Below are 14,750 nucleotides of genomic sequence, written 5' to 3'. Positions count from 1 at the left end.
TGAAAAGGCCTTACCAGGATTTTTGTTGGGACAGTCATCTGGTTCAAACACAGCAGAAGACAACAAGAAAAACAGCAAAAACCCCACAATAAATTAGATATCAGCACAGCTTTCTAAATGGTCTAGAACAATTACTTGCAAGACAAAAAAAAAAAAAAAAAAGAAAATCACAGCTCTGGTACTTAGAATCTTGTCTTTTTTTAAAAAAAAACACAACAATAATCCACAGGTTTTGCATAAAAATAAAATTTTAAGCTGAGAGCATTATGTTAATTGGATCAACCCGCTTTTTAATATAGATATATTTCTATGTATATTTAAAGGTATATTTTTTCTATGAATATTCTTTAAAGGAGTAATGGGAGTCACAAATGCATAAAAATAGATATTTTGGAAAAAATGAGTAATAATAAAGACAAACCTGGTGAAAAAGAAAAAAAAAAAATCAAACCAGGCAGTATTCTAAAGCAATGGCTCACCATACTATAACTTGTGGAGTCCAGTCCTTCTGTATTGTGAGCAGTTACTCCTAAATACTATTGGATTTTCTAACAGTGACGTAAAATATAAATTCCTGCATGTTTATTTAAAAAAAAAAAAAAAAAAAGAGAGAGAGAGAGAGAGAAAAGGGATTTGGATATATAGGACAGATTTTGATGTCTGTTACATTGCTGTAAATAACTAGCATGAATCATCTCCCAAGCTGTAAGCAGGAGGAACTCCGGCAATTCTTGCATTTATGAGACTACATTTTCTAATCTTTTCTGCCTCTCTGAACTCAAATTAAAAAAAAAAAAATCCACTTTTGCCCTACAATGTTTTTTTCTGTTGTCCTACAAATAATCAAAACAGATTGGAAAAGCTGGGAAGCTGGGATTTTCAGTAGTGTGTGTCAGCATTCTGTGCATCTTTGACAAAAGCCAGCTCCTAACAGTTAGGAAGATTATTTCAGAGAGTGATCCTCTCCCTTTACGGCAGGAGGTAACCTCACTGTTAAAAATCCCTTCAAGGCAGCAACACCATGGGTATGTGAAGCCATAAAAAAAATGGTAATAGCCCGACCTGCTTGACAGCTGCATCAGTATTCAAGTAAAGTTTAAAGTACCTTTGTGGGACTTTAGAGTCTTGGAGGGCCAGACCAGCTTTTTTTAACAAGTGTAAAATGCACTTCGAAACAGCCTTGTCATCTGCTTGTTTAAACTAAAGAAACAAAACTCAAAAACAAACAGGAGCAAAGGAAAGGTCTCAGCATCAGCATTAGACTGCAGAATGTCTTCTTGACACTGACACTTTGATATTCTTGCCTTCCTTTCTAATGCATTAAAATACCATGAAGTCATGCAGCCATTTTAAATGAGTATTTCAAGAGTCCAGTTTTCGTAGAGGTTAACTTCATCACCAGCACAGCACTGGAGAAAGCTGATCTAACAATATTTCACTTACAGAACTCTCTAAAGGAAAATAAGAAATACAATTCCACAAATAACAATGCCAATTAAAAACACAGAAAGCAATATTTTTTTTCTTAGACATTCTTTCAGAAGAAAATTTTTCTTATCTTTTTCTTTAAAAGCAAATCTTCTAACCAGCCAGATCTGAGACCTCTCTTCTACCTACATGAATCTAAGCTTTCCTGAAACCACCTAGGGGGTCTTGGGGGTCTCTCCTAAATTTCAGAGCTATCTCAATGGCATCTGCTTGTTTTGTCTTACTTCCCTTCTTCAATTTGTCCATTCCCCTTAGCATTTCACAGGCCAATACTACTGCAAGAATTTGGGTATCTGCATTTGAAAGAACTTTGGACTGAGCACAGCTTCACACATTTCATCTTCTCCATGCCCCTTCCATGTAGTTTTTTCTGTCTTTACACATACAAAATCACAGTTTGTGTAACATTGTTTTAAAGGAAGAAAATAAAATATACACACACACACATACATTGTATTGGTGAACACTATACACTAAATATTTTTTTTCAACAGCATAACAGAAAGTTTGGCCTACTGAAGGTTGAACATGTAGGGAAGGCTGAATTTTTATGGTTGCCATGCAAGCCACCTTCAAGATAAAACAGATGAGCCCACCCAAGAGCAAACGCAGCTTCTGCTCTCAAGCCATTAGACAAATACTGCCTCTCCAGGGGTCAGACCGACATCGCGCCAATTCAGCCAATGCAGTATTTAAAGAACCACACTGATTTGCTTCTGCATCAGTCCTCTGAATCCAAATGCTGTTAAAACCAAAGGGGGAAAGGGTATTTGACTTGCCTTATTATAATTAATATGTATATATTTTGATAACACTTTGAATTTCAATTTACTTCTGAAACCTTGCCCTTTAAGAAGAACACACCCTTAGAGTTGACATTTTTTTCAGGCTTCTGTTCTTTTAAAATTCTCTTCTTTTCTTTCCGCTGTTCTTTATCAATTTTGAGAAAACTTGCTTTCTTCCAGCAGAAATGCAGCTGGTGTGCTTGGGCTTTCACTGCACCCGCTCGGTGAAATTCTCTGGGAAAACTCCTCGGCATTGGTCAAGTTCCTTATGCTGGATCCAGTCAGACTCCTTCACACCCATCAGCCACCCTTCATCCTGGAGGAGAAGACAGAGATCAGGTGCTGAGGGATAGATGTGAGTGGGGATTTTTCTTACCAAGTGCAGGCCAAGGAAGGAGGTGTCAAGGCATATCAAAGCCATGCTTGTAGTTGGCTTGGAGACAACCCAGGAAGAAGACAAGGGAGAAGTAAAAAAAATGCTTTCGTTCCCTTTTAAACACTGAAAAGGCTCCATCCCAAAAGAGTGGGTACCAAAACTCCTGTCTGACCCAGAATGTTTAGAGACAGTGGAATTGTAAGCCATTAGCAAGTGTACAAATCATAATTTGCACCCACTGAAGCAGGAGAAATTATACCAAAGAAAGTCTCTAGAACTACAAGACGGAAACCACCAACCCCACCTTTCATTATCTAAATATGAGAGGTCTAGTGTTCTCCATAGTCAGAGAAGAAATGGACATCTCCACAGTGTAATTCACCCATTCATTCGGGGTGCTGGCCTTTGGAAAAGATTAATCATTCCTTGGGGGTGCTTATCCCCTGGGCTGGTCACAGCACCTGAGTGATCAGCATTTTAGAGAGCTTATAGAGGCAAAATAAGTCTTGCTTGCTGTGCTGAAAATCCAGACTATGAGAACTGAGAGCTGAGGAGTTGAAGCCATCTTCCCAAAACCCAACAGGCTGTTGTGCTTGATGCATGACGTGATTGACAAAAAACTCCCCAACCTGTGCTACACATGATTTAAGACTCAAGGTCTCTCACAAGGGTCCTCTCTAGCCACCAAACATATAGATAGATAAACAGGGATGCCTGTCTGGTAGAACCTGTTCAGGAGGAGAACCAGACTTCCTACCCTCTTCCCTGCTCTCTGCAGGCTGTCCAGCACCAAGATTTCTGCTCCATCTGAAGCACAAAAGGGAGACAAGATATTCAAGGTAGGAAAGCTGCACTTCTTGCAGCTCAGATGTGCAGCTACTCTAATCGCTGCACACCTTGGAGCTGCCACCATGGAAGCACCCCTTCAACGTGCAAACGTGGGGAAACCTATGCATTAAGATTGCAGCATGAGGCAATGGAATTGCACAGGGTACCACCACCTCCAAACTTGACAGCTTGCTCTGCATCCACCCTCTGGATGAGCATACGTCAGGCTCGTCTAGAGATACGTCATCACATCCAGCTACGTAACTTGCCAGGCAAAAATGCTCAGGCAACCAGATGCTCTAAGCCATGGGGAACTGGGGCATGTGCGTGTGCAGTTCACACAGTTGTTCTGACACTTCTCCTTTCCTGGAACTGGCAGGAGTTACCTGGCATTTTATCCAAGGTCCAGCAATACCTCGTTTGAAACTCATTCTTTAAAAACATACCTGCACAGTGCAGGGGTGATGTGGCCCTCACCAGGGGTGATCCACGGGGCACATATTGCTTTCCACTGACATTTTGCAGCTTCTGCCCTCTTGTCCTGTTTTCTGCACATTTCATGTGGCAGCAGCTCAGACCAGCCACTGTACCTGAGTCCCCTGCTCCTTGCAGGCTCTACTGGGTGCCTGCAGGCCGTCAGCCCTTGCTGCTGCCTTAGATTTGAGCATTCAGGAGATGTCATGGGAATAGCATGAGACGGGAGCCCATCTGCAGCAGCCATCTGCAGGGGCTGAGGAAGGACTGACATGCCATAAATCAGGAAGACAAATGACTAAGTGGAAGACGCTGGGCCCAAGTGTCTGGAAAGCAGCTTCCAGCTCACAGCACGGCAAGCACAAAAGCTCATCCATTTGCACACAGCGTCTGTGCAACACAGCATGCATCACTCCCACGGCATCCTGCTCTGAAGGGTCTCCTTGGCTGTAGGGATTAGACACCAAGACCCACTGGACTGACTCTTCCCGGTTTTGAACAACATCATCTGAAGTGCCAGCTTAGAAGTGCTGCTGCCCTCAACCCCTTCTTCTGTCTAAGAGAGATGAATCCAAGCCTGGCTGATGTACCCACAAACTGACACCTAAGCTGCAAGATGGGGACATGGATCACAGTCCGTTATCCTAAGTTTCCTCCACTCACGTGCACAGTTCATGCCCATGTTAACAGCCAGTGTTTTCTGGCTGGGTGTGGTCAGGGTTAGGGAAACAAGCTGTAGCACAGCATACACTGCAGGAGGGTTAGAGGGCTTCAGTGCAGCTACAGCGTCATGTTAGCAACACTCAGAGCTCACCCTCTGCAGCTTGGAGAGTCTCGAGTTCATGGCTGTTGCACCCACATCCAGCTAGAGTGCAAACATATGGCATTGAAAAACTCTACTCCACAAATGCCATCTCCTACCACAGAAACTAGGGGAGCTGCCACTCATTTCTCATGCAGAAAGCGTTCTGAGAAAGAAACGGTCACAAGTGCTTGTGCAGGGCAGTCCCACCCAGAGTCCTGTCTCCAGAAGGAACTGCTGCCTCTTCTCCACACAACCCTTCCCTCCAGAGCACCCAGCTCTGCGGGAACTGCTGGCACATTATAGCTGCCATTTCACAACCAGCAGCAAGATCTGCCTCACCAACAGCTGAGCCACAAAGAAGATCCACATCTTCTGTGGCCAGTGAACTACAGCACCTTCCCTTTACCCCTTGTGGAATCCAGATCTTGTCTGAGCTTGGCCAAACCCAAATTCAGTGACTACTGAATCAAGCTGGAGAATTCCCTTTTCCAAACAAAAACCTGGAGACGTGAGCATGAATTTTATAAAATCACCACCTCCCTCAGCCAAAGCTGTAAAACTGCTGCAGACTTTATCAGCTGGAAGCCCTCAAAAACAGCAAGCCAGGAGGATTTACTCAAGGCTTCTAGAAATAGCTCAGATTAAAGAAAAACACTGCCAGTTAAATTCACGTTGGAGAGGGGCAGTAAGACTGCGCTCTGAGGCTGAGCATCCTGCTCCAGCCTTTGGTTCTGCTGCCATCTCCTGACCAAACACTGTCTTTTGGAAATAGGCATTGCTATGTTGAAGTGCAAGACATCATCCATGGCAAGCTGCTTTCCCAGAGCTCCAGCGTTTCTCAAAAGGGGAGAAAACATCGTAAGCTGTGGGTCACTCATGCCAATGCCACAGTCTGCATTGCAGTGGTCACAGGGAATGTGCATCAAGTTTAGGAGCAGTGAGGAGGCAAAGTATAGGCTCTGTTGGCCTCCCTGATCAAGGAAGCCACTGCATTGGCTCAAATGCCCTGATAGGGACAGGAAGCCACAGCTAGTTCACATGCTTTATGCAGGATAATGTCTCTACCTTCCCAACACAAGCAGAGTCCTTCTCTGTTGCAGGAAGCCAACCCCAAGCTCAAGGACAACTGGCTCTCCCACCAGTTCCCAGCCACAAACTGACGGCTCTGCACCCAGCCAGCCGACTGTTAGTGGAAGAAGAAGCAGCTCTGGAAGTCCTCTTGGCTTTTCCCAGCCCAGGTTGACAGCCTGTCTTCTCCACTCACCTGCTCCTCAGGGTTCTCAAATGGAATCACAAGCACCACATCCCCAGCCTTCAGCTGCAGCTCATCACTGTCAGTGGCCGTGTAATCATGCATGGCCTGGACCTATGGAGAGAGGAGAGCTTGGATGAGCCCAGCCTTCTCTCACCCAGCTCTGTAACGGATGACAAGGCTTTCCGTCACGTTGATTCACTGGATGATTCAGGCTGGAAGGCACCTTTGGAGGCCATCTGATCCAACCTGCTGCTCAAGGCAGCACAAACTTGGGTCACAAATGCCACATCTAGAGGAATAACCACTTCCCTTCATCTAATGGCTACGTGCTCGTTCTGGCACGCAGCCCACCTTTGCCACAAGGGCAACCTGGTGAGTCTCATTCAACTTGTTATGCACCAACACCTCCCCATCCCTTCCTTAGGAGGGCTGAATTCCCACAGTATGGGCCTAAAAACCTCCCAAGGTAGAAAGCCTGTATTCACTCAGATGGTGCCCTGTATTATTTTTGCAGCTGAACTGCAAGACTACTAGAGATTATAGCCTCCAATCTCTGCCACAGCAAGAAGAGAGAAGAAACATAGGATAGCGTATCAGTTTGGATCTTCAAATGATTGTATCCTGCCATGTTTTCTCTTTGGTATTGATCCTAATTCCTATCAACATCTGCATTACAACTTTTCTATTTCATACCACAGCTCTCCACTTCAAGCACCACAGTCTATAATGCTGCTTGTAACAAGTCAAAACATGACGTGTCTGCTATTGCTCTTCAGAGTTTTGTCATTCTTCTGCTTTTGGTAGATCTCCCAGATTAAAAAAAAAAGGACACATGGACATGACTGAAGCAGAAGAAAAGCATTCCTATAGCAGGTTAAACAAATAAAAAAGGAGACTGTCATTTCTCACTTTCAGGGCACAACGCATCTGTGCTGTCTTGCTACCGTATTCCATTATGCATGTTAAATTTGTGGCCTGTCCTCACCCAGAATCACTCCTTCCTCCATACCTTTGAAACAAGTTGCAAATAATCTTTGGCATATTCAGGATACCCACCATACTTCCCTGTCTAATCCTATATTTTTCTGTTCATCCTGGCTTTCTAATTTCCCCAAACACAAAGTCATCTGACCCTAGTGGTGTTTCCAAGTCTTCTTCATTTGCCACTTGCATCAAACCTTTCCAGTTTGGAGCACAACTTCTTATGTACTACCCAGAGTCTGTGGCTGAGAAGCAGAGAGAAGGAGGGGTTTTGCTGTACAGCACAGCCAGACATTTAGATACCGATGCTCTTATACAGTCCTTCGAAGCATCTGGAACTGCATGAAGCTGGGCTGCTGGAGAGGAAGGTGTATCTCTCCTTCAGTTGCCTTTCTCCCTTTCTCTGAGGCATAGCCCACGGCCAGTCATTTCATTACAGGAAAAAAATCACCAGGAGCTCGGTGCCCCACCAGCAAGCACTCACCTTGAACAGAAATCCTGGGGGCATGTCAGCTCTTTCGGATGAAGCGCCTCCTTCCACAGTGCCATTGACAGTAGCAGGGAAAGTTTCCACAACAACAGCAGGCAGAGAGCTCTGGGGGCAGCAGCCAGGGAAGGAAAAAAGCCATTGAGATACGAAAATCCAAAATTGCAGCTCCAAGTCCACCCTGGAGGATCCACATCCCAACCCTACCCATGACTGCAGTGGGTTTTCCCAGCCCACAAAACAGTGACAAAAACGCCCCAAAGGACAGCAGAGGCAGCAGTGATAAGACAGGAGAGGTGACCACCACCTTCCTTTGCTTAAGGCTGCAGAAGGGCAGAGAAGATTTAATGTTTTTCTGGGACCATAATTCCCAGCATTTCCCACCCACTGCAGTAATGACAGTTCTCGTAGAGCCCTCGTGGAACAGACAACTCGAATGTGACAGCCAGGTGGCCATAAGATGGGACCTACTCCAGTCCCCTAAAAAGGTGGCAGTGTCAGGAAAATGAGAGGAACTCTGGATATTCAGGGGACACAGGTGGAGCCCAGAGGACAGGGTAGGTAAAAGTAAATGGTGAGCAAGGAAGAATCCAGCAGACAACACAAGCTTAGTACAGCATGGGCTGTGGGGTGGCTTCACAATGTGGGTGAAGGGACAGTCCCTTGTGCAGATCTTCCAGCAGAGCTTCTCCCTAAGCATTACACAGATAAGAGGCAACAGCCAAGTCTGGCCTCTGAATTAAAGCACTGTAACTGCTGGGGTGGCAGGGATGTGTTTTTCCAAGCAGTCACACATCTCTTTTCCCAGCCCAGCCTCTCACATCTGCTGTATGACAAACGGATCTGCTGGAGAGGAGGGACTGCTGTCCCTCAAGGGGCTTACCGATCCTGAATCAGCTTCAGTTTTAGATGTGTCAGCTCCAGCTGCTGCTTCTGATCCAGCTGCTTCAGCTCCTGCATGGGCTGCTTCTGCAGGCTGCAATACAAAACCCACCCAGGTGGAAAGTTATGCTCATTACAGATACATGTGTGTGCAGAAAGTGCAGCTCAGTCTGTCCAAGTGCTGTTGACTGCTGCCATCTGCTGACAAATAGGTGGGGTACCTCAGGGTCTTGCTAGGTTTGTGTCTCCCTCCTTCCCTGCAACCCAGTGAAATCACAGTAAAGCCTCCATTCCCTCACTCCAGCCACGCAGCAGGCAATTCTCCAGAGGAAATCAATGCAACATAAAAAAAATCCTGTGCACCTCTTTCTTTTCACTATCTAAATCACAGACCTACTTTAGACATGCACGGTATCTGTGATTATGGATGGATTGCCTACCCGTGTGTGAATACAAGTCTGCTTGCATGCCAAGGGACAAGGGTCTCCCAATAGGTTGCTTCCAAGGATCAACAATTAAGGAATATTTAAACCTTTGCCTACTCCCAGAAACAGAAGAGCATGATAATGTGTCCGGACATGGAACTGGACTCAGCATCTACATGACATTAGCACTGAATGAAACTGAACTGAAAACTGCAAATGTTCACACAAATTTTATTTTGGACAGGCCCAAAGAGTAACAAATTTGGATTCTGCTGTGAATATTCTATTACAAAGAATTTCCTATGAATATTTTGCATGGTGTGTGCACACATTTGTGTTAGTGGAGAGGGGAGTTTCTAATGCACAAAAGCTGCCACCACCAGGCAGAGACTGTTCTAGATAGCCCAGGGACAGGGATTTCTGTGCACAACAAAAGACCAACCAAACACCTCTGATACACTTCCAGTGGTTCAAGTTTTTTTCACCCCTTCTTGAAGTCAGCCTAACTCTGGTTTAACACAAAATTAAAGATACCCATTTGCCCCTCCCAGAAACTGCAGCAACATGGGAAATAAGTTGGATTTGGTAGCACCATTGCTGCCAATCAGCCCTTTGGGAGACTGGCCAGCCAGCATCTGGGAAGACTCCTGACAAGAATCTCAGGGGTCTGATTTGCAGCCCAAATATCTTCATGGTCAGTCTATATCCATTTGTTCTCTATACTAGGTAGTACATGCACCTCTTTGCAGAATCTAACCAGATACCCACTCTATACTTGCACAATAGAGATCGCTACACAGAGATTTCCCATTTTTAATACAGGTGCATAAGCCAGCTTTAACATGCCTCCATGCCTCATACATTCAGTAAACATAAGTACTCCTGAATACAACCACATTCAAAACAAGGCATTGTCCAGAACCTCTTAATATTGCAATTCTCATAGTCCCAACCCTACAAAAGCCCTGTGTAAACCAACAGCCATGGTAACCCTCAACTCTGCACCCATCTGGCTACTAGCCATGCACTGGCACAATACTCCAAGCAGTTTTCTAATAACAGCAGCAATAACAAAGAAAAAATCCTTGATTTAACAAAGAGCCATTACTTTACCTTCAGCTGCTCCAATGCTGCCATTTAACACATGCTTTCCTCTCCTATCATATCCTTCCATCCTATCACCATGTCCACAGGCCTACGTTGCCAAAGGATATCATAAACAGCAGAGCTGTTCCCATCCTGCAGAGGATTCCCACAGCAGCTTTGGCCGTGCTAAGGTAAGCGTATGCGTATGAAGTGCTACAAAGGCTTCTCCCATTTAATTAGATTCACTCCCAGGTTGCTTTTTATTTGGATTCATTGAAACTGGAACTGGGAGATATGCCAACCCAACTCTATCTGGCCAAGCAAGGGTTTTATGTGGATAAGTTGAAAGGAGCTCAACGTGAGCTCCTTTTTTAAAAGCAGCTAATTTGCAAGAACAGTATTTAATAACCAGAGAAACTGAATCTAAATTAATCCTCTGGATTTCAACAAAGGGCATTCTCATGTCAGCTACTTATTTTTCTATTTCATGTACCTATGGAAAACCCAAGGCATAGAAAAACATTTACAGCCACGGAAAGATACTACAGGGAGAAGAGGAAGAATTGCTCACTGCTGTTGCCAGGTTTGAAAGCTTTGCTCATTCCAACAGCAGCATCATACACACCAAATGCAATTTTCCTAGTCTGCAGAACCAAGAAAGTTCTGCTGCATCAAATTTCCTATGCAGTTGTTAAACCCATGGCACACGGGACTATGTAACCACTCAACAAGTCTCCTCTCATCAACAGCTAAGAATAATGTCAGAGCAAAACCACTTCAGAAGACTTGAAGAGCAAGGGGAGGATTCCCCAGCTACTGCGAGTTCTGCTCTTTAGCCATGTATGGCATACCAAGGTGAGAATTGGCATGGTGAGAACATCTTGTCTAATAGCACTCCCTGGTTGATTAAATTGTCCTTTGGGTGAAATCAGTTTCCAGGAGGGGAGAGATGGCCCAAAATACTTTTCACACCCCAGACTGTATGTACAGCTCATACAGAGTTATACCCCACCCCTGTCCATCCACTTGAAAGGCACAAGACCTTTTCTTGTGAAAACACAGACTTCTTTTCTTTCTTGCCAAGACAGACTGACAATGCACATACAGGGAGATGACAGATGTTAAACACTGATGGCTGATAAAACACACAGGGGAAATGTATTTCTCAACATGACCCAAGCCCATGGGAAGGAGAGCACTGGCCACAGTGAGTCCTTGGGCCAGGCTCTCATCAAGGGTTAAGCCGTGTCCTCCCAAGTACTGACTCTAGGTGGTGATGTGGCCCTTGAGAATGGAAAGGTTGGCAGGACTCAATTCCCCAGCGTAAGCCAAGGACATGTCCTTACACCTACACCATGGGATACAGCCAGCTCAAGCAGCAGGCTGGAGTACTCAGACCAAGCGTCTTCTGTCTACACTGCTGGCTGTTGTCCAGAGGGGCTCAAAAGCAGTTGTGCTTGAAATATCCCCCAGTGGACTAATCTGCAGCAATTTGATACCTTCCCAGGCCCAACAGATCTCGAGGGCATAAATGAGGGTTTGACTTTGGCTCAGATGCAGAGCATGCGCAGGGTCTCCCCTGTCAGCAAGCTCCCAAGCTGAGGTTGAGGCAGATGCCGGGTAAGCCTTGGGCTGAGCTATGTCACATCAACCTTTCTGGCAACAATGGTCAGTGAACAGCAAACACCACAGGTAATTCCAAACATGTATGTATACCCAATGGTACACGCAGTAAGGACGAGGGGCAGCTGCGACATTTGGCATCACACACAAAACCAACAGGATGTACAGAGTTTAGGAAATAGCGGAGAGTGGAGGGTGAGGATGATGCCACAGTGGAATTAAGTTTGAGGAGAATGTCACAGCATCATGCCGAAGGAAAGATGGGTGAGTTAGCAGGGAAAGGCAATGGGGTTGTGCGCTGGTGTTTTGGAGTGTCAGACGTGACTTGCAAACATGTGGCTGCCCCTGGGGCTTCACAGAAGGTGCAAAAGTGGGTTCAGCAGCACATGGAACAACTTTGGTTTGGGGAGTGCAGAAATGAAAAGCAAACAGGGAAAGGAGACAGGTATGCACATAGAGATGGAACTGGTACATGCACATAGAGATGGAACTGGTACATGCACAGCACATGGTGAGAGATGAAAGCCACATGAAGTTCTTACCTCCCATAAATCCCAAGGTAAAGACTAAGCATGTCAAAGAGCAACAAAAATAAGAGACATTTATACATGATAATTTCAGTGAGTACAAACATTACAGATGCTGATCAGACTGAAGCAGACATACACATTCAACAGCACTTCTCTCTGCTTATTTTTTTAGTACCTGAATTCATACACCCCTCCCCACCGCATATTCAAATTTAAGTACCAAGGCATTTGAGTGAGGGTTTTTTGTACCTCTGGTAAGGAGATAGCCAAGCCACATTCAGTTATCAGCGGCAGACCATGAAGCCAGAAAAAAAACTCAGGAGTTTGTGGTCCATCAGGGTTAAATACGCTCCCCATGTATCCACATCCAAGAGAGTTAGCATGATTTCAGAACAAAACTTCAGCTGGTGTCTTTGGATCAGTAGTGAAATATCTTAACTTCTTTGCCATAGTGCCTACCCGATAAGAAATAAATTTGACTGCTTTGAAAACTAGGTGGTTTTTGCTAGGTTTTGTACTGTGGATACCATTAGAAAGTATTGATTTCAGACTCTTTCTTCTAATTCTTTCTGAAGCTAATAATAAATACATTAGAACACCAAATACGCTATTGCTGAGCAGTTTTGAAAAACCCACTCAGTGCAACATTTGTTGCTTGATGGAAGGGTAACAAATAATTCCATTTTAAGTCAAACTTGTAGCCTACACCAGTATACCAAATTATCCAAGTTATAACTGGTGATTCAGAAAAAAACCATGCCATTAAGTAAATAGATAACTTATCCTGGCATGCAGCTTATTCTGTCAGGCAAGCAGACACGAAATGTTAATCTGCTCACTTAAAGTTCCACAAAGTGGTAGCTCGCCATATTGGTGTCCATCAAACTATGACAATAATTAGTATTTTGCAGAAACAGTATTTTATTTCAGAAGACTCAAAAGTCTAATGTTTGATCTCTCTAATAAGAGAGGTTTTATCACTACAAAAATCTGTGTCATACAGGCCTACTTGACATGATGATACTGGATACTATAAACATCCCAATTATGTTTATTACCAATTTTAATGGCAACCACAGACAAAAAAAATAACCATTTCATACATATGAAGTGGAAAGTCTCTGTGAGGACAACAGCCAAACTCAGGATGCACTTCAAAGCCTCCAGCCATCTAGACATAAATTGATGTGTAGTCCATCTGCCTCTGACAGTGGACAGGACCAGGTCCAGGCCAGACCACAATTAGACATGTTCCTTTTTGATCCTGCACTGTGCAACACTACACTCAGGGATGAAGCTATTCCTTAACTATGAAGAGAGGCTGCGTTATACCCAGAAAAAGAAGGGCTTCATATCACTTGAATATATGTCTACAGATTTATTCACCTTAAGCAACTGCAGATTATCAGAGTGTCCTGTTTATTATTAAAAATCCCTTTGAGAGGGATTTATAGCTAGACAACAGAACTGAGGCTGAATTCCCATCCACAGAGTAATAGTTTAAATCCACACAGCATACTGAGGATGCTCATCTAAGGAGGGACATACATTAAGCTGAACAAGTTGTGAATCAGTAGATCATTAGAGCAAGACAAAAGCATCCCGCAAACACCTCGTGCCAGACTGTGGCCAGGCTAATAGTCACCTGATTCCCACTGGACCTAAACATCCAGCAGAGAAGACCAAGGTGCTCATCTGCAAGGCACAGGTCTGGGCACCCAGCTCAGCCACCTACAGCTCAGGTCCACATCATCATTTACATGGGTGCAGGTGACGCCACACTTGGCAACAAGTCAGTTATGAAGGGAGAAGGAATGGCGATAAGAACCAACCTGGGAGGCAGGTGTGGGGGTCTTCCCTACAGTGGCATCTGGTTTAATGGGATCAAAATCCAGATCCAACAGGCTTGCTCCCTCCTGGAAGGGCCCAGGGGCATCAAACTTGGCAGCAGTGAGGAAGAAAAGCAGTACGAGCATTAGACATACGCACGCACGGTAGAGGGAGGGTATGTGAGAGCCAGGAGCTAAGGCCGCAAGCGCAGAAGACATGGTGGCAATGCAAACACCTGATGTGACTCCTGACTGCGTGGTAACTCTAATCACAGGCAGTTTGCACGGGTGCCACTGTAAACCAACCCTGAACCTGTTCCACAGGACTTATGCATCTTCCCACCTGGCCAAATGAGCTGACGTGGTGTAAGCACCTGACCTGCTGTGGTCAAAAGGATCACTGCCACTGATGCCTCAGAAGGGCTTTTCTTCTATTTATGGCTGTTCCTCATAGTACATCCAGCTGCCTTTGTACGGAAGGCCCAGGACAGACTCCCTCAGCCACATACAGAAGAACTGCCATCCATACAACTTATCTCAGGAACATGGATCCAGGCAGAAAAGCACTCAAGCTGCTGGAAGGCATGTCTGAGAGACCTCAGATTTAACTCACAAAGGTCTTCATTCCCTCCTGCATTCTGAGGCAGAAACACAGAATATGGCAGCTCATCTTAGCTAAGGGATTTGAATCATTCCCCAGTCCAAAAATGTTTTCAGTGCTTTCCATTTCTGGACATCCCAGAAACATGCACACACAAGCCTTCTAACAAAGCATAAATTTGAGCAGCTTTGCTACTCTCTTCAAAGTCAGCAGAATAACTCCCTTTGACTGACTAACACTCTAGCTAAAGACAATGATGGCATATTCACTGATTAACATGAATAAAACAGCCACT

At 44.7% G+C, this 14,750-nt stretch overlaps 1 protein-coding gene across 6 annotated transcripts in view; it reads right to left on the bottom strand.

Annotated features, from left to right (window-relative positions):
- Positions 1-599: 599 nt before the first annotated feature.
- The window catches only part of BIN1 (bridging integrator 1), a 98,135-nt gene continuing 83,984 nt past the window's right edge, over positions 600-14,750 (bottom strand). For 3 of the 6 annotated variants that reach the window (XM_065637565.1, XM_065637568.1, XM_065637566.1), the window contains 4 exons: positions 8,363-8,455; positions 7,477-7,587; positions 6,021-6,122; positions 600-2,589 (listed from right to left, as the gene is read on the bottom strand). In XM_065637565.1, coding sequence (XP_065493637.1) covers positions 2,482-2,589; positions 6,021-6,122; positions 7,477-7,587; positions 8,363-8,455 — 414 coding nt within the window. In that variant the 3' untranslated portion in view covers positions 600-2,481. Of the gene's footprint in view, positions 2,590-4,765; positions 4,817-6,020; positions 6,123-7,476; positions 7,588-8,362; positions 8,456-12,037; positions 12,062-13,857; positions 13,966-14,750 lie in introns of all 6 variants that reach the window. The other 3 variants (XM_065637563.1, XM_065637564.1, XM_065637567.1) reach the window with 2 other exon arrangements.

This window comes from Caloenas nicobarica, chromosome 6 (genome assembly GCF_036013445.1).
Source record: "Caloenas nicobarica isolate bCalNic1 chromosome 6, bCalNic1.hap1, whole genome shotgun sequence".
Classification (NCBI taxonomy): domain Eukaryota; kingdom Metazoa; phylum Chordata; class Aves; order Columbiformes; family Columbidae; genus Caloenas; species Caloenas nicobarica.
Note: the sequence above shows the minus strand (reverse complement) of the source record. Positions and strands in the feature narration are given on the sequence as shown.